The sequence below is a fragment of the Ovis canadensis genome, chromosome 22 (assembly GCF_042477335.2).
Source record: "Ovis canadensis isolate MfBH-ARS-UI-01 breed Bighorn chromosome 22, ARS-UI_OviCan_v2, whole genome shotgun sequence".
Classification (NCBI taxonomy): Eukaryota; Metazoa; Chordata; class Mammalia; order Artiodactyla; family Bovidae; genus Ovis; species Ovis canadensis.
Window position 1 is genome coordinate 34,568,149 of NC_091266.1, and position 13,884 is coordinate 34,582,032.

At 51.5% G+C, this 13,884-nt stretch overlaps 1 protein-coding gene across 8 annotated transcripts in view; it reads right to left on the minus strand.

The window, feature by feature from the left end:
* Positions 1-13,884, minus strand: part of CRTAC1 (cartilage acidic protein 1) — a 166,528-nt gene that overhangs the window by 59,070 nt on the left and 93,574 nt on the right. For all 8 annotated transcript variants that reach the window (XR_011252243.1, XR_011252242.1, XM_069568282.1 and 5 more), the window contains exon 3: positions 13,563-13,759. Coding sequence is in view for 6 of the 8 variants with exons in the window: in XM_069568282.1 (XP_069424383.1) it covers positions 13,563-13,759 (197 nt within the window). In the remaining 2 variants the exon portion in view is untranslated. The remainder of the gene's footprint in view (positions 1-13,562; positions 13,760-13,884) is intronic.

Genomic DNA, 13,884 nt, shown 5'->3' on the forward strand with positions numbered 1-13,884 from the left:
TCATGGGGCAAGGGTTAGTGAAGAGGCAACGGGCTCAGGCTGAGGGGAGCAGGTGACATGGCAGCTACTTGGGGTTTTGAGTAAACTGGCCTGGTTCTACAGAGACTCAGGTTTTAGTTGTTGACTGTGGGCAATTTGAGCCTCAGTTTCCTTATTTGGAAATGGGGATAACAATAACAACTACATTCTACTTTAATTCGAGGGATAAATGAGATAACTCAGGTTAGAGGCTGAGCACAGCGCCCCCAGAGTTGGGGGTGGTCCTCGACAGAAGTGACTATTCTGGTTTCATAGATGGGAGACCCTCTGAGGTGCTTCAGGGACTTCAGCCCTGCACTGCAGGGGTGTGTTGAGAGTGTCTGAGTGTGTGAGAGAGTGCGTGAAAGTGTGTAAGAATAAGCAGGAGTGAGTGGGTGAATGAGAATAAGAGTGAGTAAAACTGAGTGAGTGTAAGTGTGAGATTGAAGGAGTGTGAGAACGAGCGTGACAGCGAGGGGGTGAGTGCACGAATGTGAACATGTTCTGGAAGGGTCCTCAGGGGGCTCTGACTGGGGGGGCGGACAAAGGCTGCCTCTGAGTGGCCTCACATGGGGCCCCCCAAGACCACAGGGACCCACAGGGGAAGGTGCATTCTCTGTAGGGCCTGGACTTGACCTCAGGGACACTTGCCAGACTCTGGGGAGCTGGCCCGGGGACTGAGCCATGCCACCCGGCCTGACCCTCCCAGGCGTGCAGAGACCAGTTTCCATGAAGGGGAAGGCCCTTCCTGAGTGGAATGGGAGGCAGATCCAGGAGTCGTGCAGGTGTCTGTGGGTGGTGGGGGAGACCTGGGCTGAGGAGCCGAAGCCAGGGTTTGCCAGAGTTGCTGTGGCTGGTGGGGGAGTGCCCACTGGGACTCCCAAGGGTCTGCACAGAGCTGCTGTGGCTGCTGGGGGCCCACTGGGGCTCCTGGGGGTCTGCCAGAGCTGCTGTGGTTGGGGGTGGTGCCCACTGGGGCTACCAAGGTTCTGCCAGAGCTGCCGTGGCTGGGCATGGGTGCTCACTGGGATTCCTGAGGAGCCTGATTAGGACAGAAGCCCAGGTGTGGACTCTGCCCGAGTCCAGCTCTGACTCCCATTTGTCTGAGCCAGTTCTTTATCCTCTTAGGGCCTTGGTTTCTTCATCTGAGAGTTGGGGGTAACAGCTGGCCTCCCCACTCCCAGCATGGCTGCGGGAACTGCAGGAGAAAACTCTGCGGCCCTTGGCTGCTCTGCACCACCTGGGTCTCTGAGCCCTTGTCACAATCCCCGGGGAACAGATATGTTTAGAAACTTAGATTATTTTCCCTTTCACATTTCAGAAAGGTAACACGATGCACACCCTGTTTATTATATAACACCCCCAGCAGGAACCAGGGCAGCACCCTGTAATTAAACACATTAATATTTCTGCAGTGAAATATATGAATATCACACCAAGTGGGATAAATAAAGCCCATAAATAGCTCACATCAGCTCAGGACAGGTTTTGCTACCAATTCACTTTCCTACAAACTTAAAAAAAGCACTTGAGGCTTTCAGAGCGTTCTGTTTCAGGACTGCGGGAGAGGAACGGTGGGCTGGTGGGCTGCCGTACTCGTGGCTGTTCCCCAGGCAAGTGGCGGCCTTATCATTGCCTTCTAATGCCTGGGGGGCCTCGGAGGATGGTTCTGCAGCTTCCGGATGCCTAGCCTTCACAATCGTGAGCGACCCTTGCCCTTCTCTGTCAAACCAGGGCTTCTTTAGACTACGTCTCAGCTAATCTAGTTCCCCCTGAAATTTGACCAAGATTAAACTCAACCAAAGCTTGGGCTGGGTGAGAAAGCAGCTCCGGCAGTGGGGCTCTGCAGACCTCTGATGGGCACCTCTGCATACAGTGGGAAGATTTTCTCAAACCTCTGAGTCCCTGCCTTAGCTAGGCAAGAGGAAAAAAACGAGGCTTGGGTGACTCAATCCCCCTCTATTTGCCTAATTACCCCTGATTCTTCCTGCTCACATTTCCCAAAGTGTGCTTAGTGGAACCTGGTCTCTGTGAGCTGCCTGGAGAAAAGATTTTATGATTATCTGAGCTCAGGAAAGACTGTACCTTTCATCCCCCACTTGGAGATTCTCAGTGGACATCAGTCTATCAAAACTTTGAAAAGTCTTGCAGTATATTACAGGCTTAATTTCACGTAAGCCAGCCTTTCCCAAACATACTCAGCCATGGCACCCCTTTCTTGCAGCTCACCTCTTAGTGTCCTGCAGAGCTAGCACTGTTCTGTGCAAGTTGCTGCCGTGGGGTGTTGACATCAGGCCAGATGCTGGGCTTTGTGGCCAGAGGCGTTAGGGCGACACGTACTATTAGCCTCTTCCCTCGTTCCAGTCTCCTGGCTTCTGAGCTGACCAGGGACGCCCCGAAGAATAAACTAATTAAGGTAAAATGTGCAACAGTGATGCAGAGCCTTGTAGATCATAAATGGGAACGGCAAAATCAATGGCAGACCTTCTGCAGGCAGAGGCCTAGAGGCCTGGGCGACAGGAGGGATGGGAGCCTGTGATTTAGGAAGAGCAAACGCTCTGGCAGCTGCAACCTGGGTAATTAGGTGTGTCAGGAAGACAGATAAACAGCGAGCTGTGCGGGTCGATGGCACTGGCAATAAACACCCAGCACTGGCCCCTGGCCCATGTCAGCGCGTAATCCCACCTTCTGGCTCCTTGTAGCTGCACTCTGCCCTAGGGTCCCTCACTGAGTCAGGGGCAGCAGCTCGGGAAGGAGAGGGCAGAGGGCCTCTCCTGGGTCCTGGGGGGAGATTCCTAGAAAGCAGAGGCCTGGGAGAAACCGAGGGTGTTCAAGGGCAGGGTAGGGGACTCTGGAGGTCATATCCCCTGTGAGGCACAGTCCTACCCAGAATCTGGCATGTTGGCACTAAGGGAGCTTTTGAAGCCCTCAGTGTGTGTATGCTAAGTCACTTCAGTTGTGTCTGATTCTTTGGGACCCCATGGACTGTAGCCTGCAAGGCTCCTCCATCCATGGGGATTCTCCAGGCAAGAATTCTGGAGTGGGTTGCCATGCCCTCCTCCAGGGGTCTTCCTGACCCAGGGATTGCACCCGGTCTCTCGTGTCCTTTACATTGGAAGGCGGGTTCTTTACCACTAGCATCACCTGAAGCCAGCCCAATGGAAAGGGCAGTTGCTGCCAGGTGGCAAGATACTGGGAAGGCCCAGTGGGGGAGGCTCAGGCGCCTACCACTCCCTGCCCGTGCTGGAGCGGCCCCAGGGAAGTAGGCGTCTCGGCCCCTGACTCGGGGCGCTTAGTGTTCATTAGTGGACAGGAGAGTTACAAAAAGGAGATGCTATGGGACAGTAGTAAAAATAAAACTACCTAACGTTCCTATGGTGATTTCTATATGCCATGAGCTTCACATACATTCACTCACTAGCACTTGCCACAAGCCTACACAGTAAGTACTATTTTCAAGACCAATTTACAGATGAAGGACCTGAGGCACCAGAGGCAAGGGGACTTGCCTATGATCCCACAACTAGCAGAGCCCCACCGAGATGACAGGATAGTACATTCTGGAAATGCTGTGAAGTCAGTCACAGTGATCGGGGAGGGCTTCATGACAGAGGAGGCACCTGAACCGGGATGTGAAGTATCAGAGGAACAACAGCACAACTCCAGTGAGCAGAGCACCTACTATAGCCAGGCTCTGCATGAAGAGCACCTACTATAGCCAGGCTCTGCGTGAAGAGCACCTACTATAGCCAGGCTCTGCGTGAAGAGCACCTAATATAGCCAGGCTCTGCATGAAGAGCACCTACTATAGCCAGGCTCTGTGTGAAGAGCACCTACTATAGCCAGGCTCTGCATGAAGAGCACCTAGTATAGCCAGGCTCTGCGTGAAGAGCACCTACTATAGCCAGGCTCTGCATGAAGAGCACCTACTATAGCCAGGCTCTGTGTGAAGAGCACCTACTATAGCCAGGCTCTGCGTGAAGAGCACCTACTATAGCCAGGCTCTGCGTGAAGAGCACCTACTATAGCCAGGCTCTGCGTGAAGAGCACCTAGTATAGCCAGGCTCTGCATGAAGAGCACCTACTATAGCCAGGCTCTGCGTGCAGAGCACCTACTATAGCCAGGCTCTGCGTGAAGAGCACCTACTATAGCCAGGCTCTGCATGAAGAGCACCTACTATAGCCAGGCTCTGCGTGAAGAGCACCTACTATAGCCAGGCTCTGCATGAAGAGCACCTACTATAGCCAGGCTCTGCATGAAGAGCACCTACTATAGCCAGGCTCTGCGTGCAGAGCACCTACTATAGCCAGGCTCTGCGTGAAGAGCACCTACTATAGCCAGGCTCTGCATGAAGAGCACCTACTATAGCCAGGCTCTGCATGAAGAGCACCTAGTATAGCCAGGCTCTGCGTGAAGAGCACCTACTATAGCCAGGCTCTGTGTGAAGAGCACCTACTATAGCCAGGCTCTGCGTGAAGAGCACCTACTATAGCCAGGCTCTGCGTGAAGCACTTTTTTTCTTTTTTCAACCATCATCTTGCCTGAATCTCACACTGCCTTGAGAGGTGGTGTAGCCCCATATTGCAGATGGAAAAACTGAGGAGCAGAGAGGTTAATTCCCCAAGAGCCAGTGTGTGGTGCAGACAGATTCAAACCCAGGTCTTTCTGACTCTGAAGCCTGCACTTCTGAGCACCGCACCCACGGCTCGTCAGGGAGAGAGGAGGAGGGAGGGTGCTAAGGGCAGGAAGGGAAACCTAGACAAAGACAGAGGGGACACTGAATATGCCCAGAGGGGAGGGTTTGTGCAGGGGCAGGAGGAGAAGCAAGGCAGGCCGGGAGACAGCCGCTAAGCCAGCACTGAGGCCGAAGTGGGCACGGGTGGTTTCTGATCTGGGGAAGACAATGTTTCTGGAAGATTCACCTGGCAGTGGAGTGAGGTGTGGGCTCGCAAGGGAGATAGTGAAGTGGGGAGGCCACTTCTGTAGTAGCTCAGGCACGAGAGGTAAGGGGGAAGTGAGGAGAAGTGCTGGGTTCCAGAGGCCAGGGCGGGAGGGTGTGGTCAGGAGCGGCGGGTCAGAGCAAGTCCACGGTGTAGGGGAGTGAGGGAAGCGGGGCATTGGGGCAGCTGGGGTGGGAGCAGGAGCTTGGCATTTTCGGGGATCATAAAGTGGCCGAGAAGGCATGCCCAAGAGCTCGCTGGACGTGACAGACGGCAGTTTGCAGGGAGTGGAGGCTGGAGCTGGAGTAAAAGGGAAAGCCCAGGGCCACAGACTCAGTCCCAGGAAGGGGGCACATTTGGGGGGGGAAGAAGAAGGGGCAGAGGTGGAGGAGTCTCCAGACAAATAGAAAACAGAGTGGTTCTGCATCGAGGGCACTGGTCTCCATCGAGCAAATGGTCTTGTCATCTGCACATCAAACTTTACCCCCAGAAGTCATCCTAGAGCCACTGGGAAGGTGAGTTTGGGCTACAAAGGGCTCTTGCTAAGGATCGTTAGCTTGAGTGCCTCCTCCCTCAGGAGCTGCCCCCACCCCAGGAGATGACCTGACTTGAGTCTGATAATGGTGGCAAAGAGAAGGGTGGGCCAGTGCATATGGTAGGGTTGGGGGCTCAGCCTCCAGCTACATTCTTAAGGCAAAGAGTGCCAAGCAGCAGGGTCAGGAGCTAGCCAGCAACATCCCGGGCCTGGGTTGAACTTGGGCAAGTCATGAATATTTCTTTTTCTTGTGTATAAAATGGGATAATGAGAATGAACGCCTATTTATCAGGTTGTTGTGAGGATTAAACTAGATAATGTAAATAAAGTACTTAGAACAATACCTGGCTCATGATAAACTCAATAAACAATAAAAACACTGCCATCACCATCACCACCATCACCACCATCACCACCACTATCTTCCTTCTCCTCCTCCTCACCACCACCATCATGATCGCCACCATCACCATCCAGGTAATTACAGGGCATGACCACTGCAAATCCTCAATAAGCCACATCCCAGAACACAACTGTGACGTTAAGTATAAAATGCTTTATAAGACTTAGAAAACCAGCGAAGAAGTGATGGCCCCAGGGGAAAAAAGAACTGGCTCTGGCAAAGGACATTTTAAAAAAGAAAGAACCCAGGCTTCCCTGTGTCCCATTCACAAACCACCCCCATCCCCCAATATAATCTCAGACCTCAGTCTTCCTGCCTCCATTCCAGGGAGAAGAGGGAAAACCAAAGAACTTCTGCCGAGTGCTTCATTCACGTTAGCTCAGTTGGTCCTTTCCATAGTTATGTAAGGAAGATAGACTCTTCGAGAGAGAAATTGGGGCTTAGGGGCTTAAGCTATTTACCTAAGATTGTTAAGTGGCAATGCTGAGCATCAAATTGTGGTCTGACTGCAAAGCACCCCCACCCCATCCCACATATTAAAGAGTTGGGTGGACTATGTAAAAAAGTAGGGAGGTTCCTTAAAAAACTAAAAATAGAGCAACCTACATCAATCCTACTCCTGGGCATATATCCAGAGAAAATCATAATTTGAAAGGATGCCTGCACTTCCATGTTCACTGCAGCACTATTTACAGTAGACAGAACTTGGAAGCAGTCTGAATGCCCATCGACAGAGGAATGGATAAAGAAGATATAGTACATATATACAGTGGAATATTACTCAGTCATAAAAAGAAATGAAATAAAGCCATTTGGCGTGGCTTTGGATGAAACTAGAGATTGTCATATAAAGTGAAGTAAGTCAGAAAGAGAAAGACACATGTCATATAGTATCAATTATACATGGAATCTGTAAAAATGGTACAGATGAACTTATTTGCAAAGCAGAACAGAGTCACAGATGTAGGAAAAAAACTACTGTTGCCAAGAAGGGAAGAAGGGGTGGAATGGGAGATTGGTGGGATGGATTAGGAGATTGAGATCGGTACTTACACACTACCATATATAAAACAGATGACTAATGAGAGCCTGCTGTATGGCCCAGGGGACTCTACTCAATGCTCTGTAGTGACCTCAATGGGGAAGAAGTTTAAAAAGAGTGGATATATATGTAGCTGATGCACTTTGCTGTACAGCAGAAACTAAAAGTAAATAAATAGCTGGGTAGGAGCCAATGGAGGGCTGTCCCACTCCCTGAGGAACCTCTTTTTGTGTTAGGACTGAGGAAATAGGCTTCAGGGCTCTATACACTATTTCTTAAAAACTATTTACATATTTATTCATCTGGCTGCGTGAGGTCTTAGGTTTAGCTTGATGGATCATTTTTTGTTGTGCCATGTGGGATCTAGTTCCCTGATCAGGGATCTAGAACCTGGGCCCCCTGCATTGGGGGTGTGGAGTCTTGGCCACTGGACCACCAGAAAAGTCCCAGGGCTCATACTCATTATGGTGCTACTTTGACAGCCTTATTCCATTCTTGCTTCTTCTGAGGCCACATGGAAATGAGGTATATGGTAGTGGCGGGCAGGGGGCCTGAACAGTTCATCAGCTCATTTCCCCAAATGGGGTCATGCTGGGTGAGCTGAAAATCTGGAGCTTATGTCCAAGGGAAATATGGCTGGGGATCAGGAGATGCTAGGATCCATTTTAGGTCCTATAAACTATTATTTTTAGTTTCTGCTGTACAGTAAAGTGCATCCGTTATACATATTCTCTGTTTTTGAATTTCCTCCTCATTTAGGTCACCATAGAGCACTGAGTAGAGTTCCCTGGGAGTACCTGATGGTTCAGCAGCAAAGAATCTGCCTGCAATATAGGAGACCTGGGTTCGATCCCTAGGTCAGAAAGATCCCCTGGAGAAGGGAATGGCAACCCACTCAGTATTCTTGTCTACAGAATTCCATGGACAGAGGATCCTGGCAGGTTACAGTTCGTAGGGTCGCAAAAAGTCAGACATGACTGAGTGATTAATGCCTTCACTTTTTCAGAGGATCCTAGGAAAAGAGAGTGGAGCCTCAAGGCAGTGTATCTCAGGCTTTACCAGGCACAAGAAGTCCTGGCCATCCTGGTAAAAAGCAGATCCTGGTCTAGTAGGTCTGGGATGGGGCCTGAGATCCTGCAAATTGATGAGCTTCCAGCTGTTGCCAGTGCTGCTCAGTGGCAAAACATGCTTTGAGAAGCAAGGTGCAGAGCATCCGCAGATATTGTGGGAACAGGGCCTGGGTGAAGAGCTGTGGACAATGGGTGTGCTCTCCATGCAGACGGCTCATCTGCTGTGGAGGCAAAAGAGGCTGAAAGTGCAAGGCGCCCCGATTCCCTTTCTTCTCTCTGGCACAGTGACTGATGCCTCCTCTCTGAGAGGTTACAAAAGCCCCACTGAAGGCCTAAATATAATACGGAGCTCAGAAGCCATCAGAGAAAAGAGTGATAAATCCAAGCTCATAAAAACAAAAACGTTCCACATTGCAAAACCCACCATGAACAAAGGCAAAAGAAAAATGATAAACAAGAAGAAACTATGTGCAACTTGTATTACAGGCAGAGGCTTGGTTTCCCTAATTCATAAGGAGGTGTTACAAATCAATATGAAGAAGGCCGATAATCAATAGAAGAAAATGGGCAAAGGCTCTGAGCAGACAAGAGACCCAAATATATAAAAATATGTTCAGCCTCACTCATTTTAAGAAAAATGAAAATTAAAACTGAATTTAGATGCCAGTTTTCCCCGCTATCAGATTAGCAAATTTTTTTTTTAAATGATGACATGAGTTGCTGAGAGTATCGGTATGGGAGATGCTCACTGGCATGCGGGCTGACGGGAGTGTAACTAGGACTGTCCCTTTGAAGGACGATTTGGCTGTGCCTATTGAAACTGCCCCTGTATACTCCTTTGACGCAGCAGTTGCATTTCTATGAACTTACCTTACAGACACACCTGAGCTGTGGAGAATGGCATGTAGTACAAGCTTATTCATTCGGTGGTTTGCAAGCAATTTAAATATTCCTCAAGAGAGGGCCAATTCAGGGGATGGCAAATCTATATAATAGAGTACTATACAGCCATAAAAAGAACGAGAAAGCTGTCTGTGTGTGGCTATGACATAATGTCCAAAATCAGTTGTTAAGTAAAAAGGTAAGGGGCAGTACTGTGAGCAGCAGTATTTGTGTAGAAGAGGAGGGAGGTGCATGTAGACTGAAGATGGCAGAGGGTCAGTGACCATCCTGCTGAAATGAATGAATGAAATAAACTGTGGGGCTCGCAGTCTACACTGGCCCATCTACCGCCACACTGCTGTAACCCCGGGCAGGTCACGTGGGCAGGAGAGCTCGGGGCCAAGCTGAACAACAGCTTGAGTAGTCAGTGCAGGACCCTGGAGGGATGGGCTCTGAACAGGAGCTGCAGGGGGTCCTGGGTTCCTGGCCTGTGCATGGGGTGCTGGAGCAGGCTCTTATCCCCCTTTGTCCTGCAGAGGCTCCTACCTGATTTTTCCAGAGTAGTGTTGCCTGAAACACTGGCTTCAGTGTCGCCTGAAACTGTAGTACTTTTCCAGGTCAGTTAAGCCCTCGGCTGCCTTCCTCGCTCAGGCCTCTTGGGACTGTGGTCAGTCCTGCTCCCTCCCTCTTACCTGCTTTCCGATTATTAACCCTTGAGCTGCGCGCACCTGACACCCTCGTTTGTGCGGTGTTTTATTTACATGATGACCCTTTCTTCTTTCTGCTCCCAGAGTCTCTTCCTTCAAGCAGCTGGGAGGGAGGCCCAGGGCGGTTTTGTCCTGGACATTTTTAAAGTCTCTGCCTTTCTTCAGGCCGCAGAATTATAACAGCAGTTGCTTAGAGAGCATGGATTAAATCCTAGACACCATACTAAGTGATTTTCATTCACTAGTTCAGCGGCTCAGTCAGATATATGTATTAATGTTTACTAAGTGGCATAAGTATGTCTTTGGTCATGGAGATACAGCAGAAAACAAGACAAAGTCTCTGTCCCCATGGCATTTAGCAGAAGAGCAGAAAGGTGAACAACAAATTTACAGCCCCCTCTCAGACAGTAGGAAGTGCTCCAAAGAAATAAAGCAAGTTAAGAGCATTGGGAGCAACAGGGAAGACACATGAGAAGGGACCTGAATGAAGGGAAGGACTGAATGCTGAGAACAATGGTGGGAAAAGCCTTTCAGGTGGAGGGAACAGCAAGTGCAAAGGCCTCAGGTGGGAATGAGGTGAGCAAGACGAAGAGGGCAGGAGAAGGAGTCAGAAAGGCAAGCTGGCTCACATCTGGAGGGGGTGTGGTAGGTGATGGTAAGACTTTGGATACAGTCTATGGAAGGAGTTAAACTCATGAAGTTGACACAATTTTGCCTGTTCTACAGGTGAAGGGGTTGAGACAGAGAAGTGTCGAGCACCCTGGGTGCTCAAGGTGACTCAGGAAGTGAGGGGTAGATCCCAGGTTTGTACAGGCTGACTCCTACAGAACACTGCCAGGATGCTGGGTCCCAGCCCTCTTCCAGGGACTCCAGTGCTGATGTCCTAAGGCTGGCTGAAGGAGAGGGAGGGGCCCCTGTTCCCCAGGTCCCTCCAATGCTTGGGCATAGGCCGAGGGAGTCCCAGTCATAAGCCATGGGCAGGTGTGGGCTGGCTGGGGCTTCTGGAGAGGATCTTAGGTTCCTCATGGTGGGCAGGGTGGCAGTGGCTGAGCCTCATGCCAGCTGGACCCAGGGAAGTGCTGACCTGGCACAAAGGTTCTGGCTCCACAACCCGCCCACTGTCGATGAATGAATTGAATCACTCAACTGAAAAATTAACTCAAACCCACAGAAGGCCACTGGGAGGTACATGCCTGGGACTAAGGCTGCAGGGCACTGTCATCCTCACCCCAGCTCTGGGGGACAAGCTCCAAGCTCTCCCAGGCGAACCTCTCTCATATTTCCTCTCTGCCTCTCCTCATGTTTCCTCTGTTGGAGAACCTTCTCATAGGCCTAATGGCGTGTGCCTTGTTTGTGCTTCCTGGATTTATTTATTAAGTTTTAATTGTACTCTTAGGATGTTCAAGTTCTGGCTGGGCCAGAATGGGGCACAAAATGACCAGCACAGGGACTTTGCCCTTGAGGAACTTAAGACTCCACAGGGCCAGGAAAGGAGGGGGGGTCAGGTTTCTAGAGAAATAAAAGATTGCACTGGGGAGAGAGGGAAGGATTTTTGTCAGTTCATTCACTGGGGCATCGTCAGTGCCTAGAACAGTGCTTGGCATATGGTGGGTGCTCAATAAGTATGTATCCAGTGAATGAATATATGAGTGAGTGAATGGGGTGATGATTAGGCTGAGCATGCAGCCAACATGACTCTGGGGTATTGCTGTCAACCCTGACTGCACAGGGGAATCATCCGGAGAGCTTTCTGATCTTCCGATTGGACTGACCAGGATGCTCCCTGGGAACTGGGAGTGTTAAAGCTCCTCAGGGAAGTCTCACGTGCAGCCTGGGTTGAGCACTGTGGCTCTTGGTTTCACTATGAAATGCTCAAAGAGCATGGGAGGGCTTGCCGCATCAGAGACACCTGACAGGTCCCAGCCCAGGTGCTCTGTGTTCAGTGACTGGGAAGAGTGTGTCCCCTTCCTCTGGCATCGTGCCCGCCGAGCCAGTGTTAAACACCCCCTTCCACAGTCCTCCCCACTTCGGCTTCCCTCCAGCCGGGGACTCACCCCTTCCACAGCATCCCTTGCCCCTGCTCCCCTCCTGACCTTGCCCCACATTAAAGAGTTGATCAGCCCATCAATTAATTGTGTCCTAATCCAATCTTGGCTTGGTTGGAGAGGGCAGTAAATCCAGCTGGGTAATCATGCCTTGATATTTGTGTAGGGATAATTACTATCTCTCAGGCCTCACTTGGTGGCAAGATGAGATGAAAACCCATAAAACACCACTCAGGGCTGGGGCTCATTGTTTCTTGGCTGCACAAGGCTGGCTGTCAGCCAGTCAGCTCTGCCTGCCCCTGCCCCTCCCTCTGGCACCAGCCCCAACCCCATCCCCTCCCATTCAGGCAACTGGCAGGGCTCAACAGCAAGGGCAGTCTGGGGCTGGATCCTGGCTTGGGCTCAGACACCAGTAGGGGCAACAGTATAGGCCAGAGTAAAGCCACTGTGTGTGTGTGTGTAAGCAGGGAGGGTGGTCCCCAGAGTCAGGTGACCCCCTGACTCCAGGAGGTTGGGAGGGTGCAGGACAGTGAGTGCGCAAGTCTGAACTGCACAGTGTGGTTCAGACCAACCCAAGAGGCTGCCCCCATCTGGAAGAGTCCAGGGCATGTCCAACCTGGCCCCACAGGGACGTGAGACCCTGCATCCTTCAGGAGGAAGCTGGGACTTCCCTGCAGATGTATGGCCCCATGGAAGCAGACTTCTGTCTGCAGCCCCAAGAGTACAGCCTCCCAACTCATGGAATACTGAGCGCCAACTGTGAGCCTGGCTCTCTACTAGGTCCTGAGGGTCTTAGATTGAGTAAGGCTATAGAGCGTGCTGATTAAAAGGATGGATCTGGAGTCAAACACTTGGGTTTGAATCCTGGGGTGGACAAGTTGTGTGGCTTGGGCAAGTCATGCGACCTCTTTGTGCCTCAGTTTCCTCAACTATAAAGTGGGCTATACCAGGACCTACATACTCAAGCTGTTGTGAGACTTAAATGAGATGATTCTGGGAGATAGTGAAGGACATGGAAGCCTGGTGTGCTGCAGTCCATGGGGTTTCAAAGAGTCAGACATGACTGAGCAACTGAACAACAAGATGAACCACTTAGACCCTCACCCTGGCACCGAGTAGGTGCCACTAAAATATTAGTTATTATCATTGTTACTATTATGTATCCTTCTGGGCATCAATTTCCCTCAGCCGTTCCTTGGGATGCAGGACATCATTACTTAAAGTGTGGTCCCTGGACCAGCAGCAGCAGTGTCGCCTGAGAGTGTGTTAGCAAGGCAGGCTCTCAGGCCCCAGCCAGGCCTGCTGAGGCAGAATCTGCATTTACACAAGAGCCCAAGTGACAAGGGGTTGGTGCTCCGGGCTAGGACAGGCCCCAGGTCTGTCTTCCTCCAAGTTGTGTCCCCGGCCCTGAGGGCCTCCTGTCTGGCAGGGAGCTGGTGCTTAGCAGGAATGTGGGGTGAAAAAATGAGCTCATCTGAACACTGTGGGGACCCCTGAAGGATTTCAGAGCATTTTAGAAAGGCCCCCTGAAAGTACCATGGGGACCTATGCCAGGAGGTGGGGGTCATCTGCGGGTGATGGCTGTGAGAAGTCCTGAATGGCTGAGTCAGGAGCTGGGGGAGAAGGGAGGACGGGTTACCTCAGGGGGATGGGGGTCCGCTGAGACTGGAGGGCAAACAGGACATAAAGGCTGAGGGACAGGGACTGGTCTTCTGCTCAAGGCGTCTATCACCAGGCCCAGGGGCTGGGAGGTGAGAAAAAGCTTCATGCATAAGAGAAGAAAGGGCCTCCCGGGGGTGTCACTGTTGGGTCATTGCTGGGAGGTGGCAGAGCCTGGGCCTGGGGAAGCCGGTGACTGTAACCTGGTGATGGGAGGAGGAAGGTGGGAGCAGGGAAGGCCCAAGGCCCGCAGCCCTTACCTGAGAAGGCGTTGTTGGTGTTGAGGAAGTAGATCTCCTCGCGGCCATCCCCGTCGATGTCACAGGCTGTGACCCCGATGGCGTTGCCCTGCCGGTCACGCAGCGCATAGTATGGGGAGCTGCGCTCGTCCACCGCGATGTTCACCAGCCGCTTCTGGGCCCGGTCGTACTTCAGAACCAGGTTGGGGCCATTGTACCTGCAGGAAGGCGGAGGGGAATGTTGGGGAGGAGTGGCTGGGCCCACCTGGTTCCACCCGATCAGAGCCCTCCTGGCCAGGCCAGGGTGGGGACACACCAGTCCCAGAACATTCCCGGGAACTTT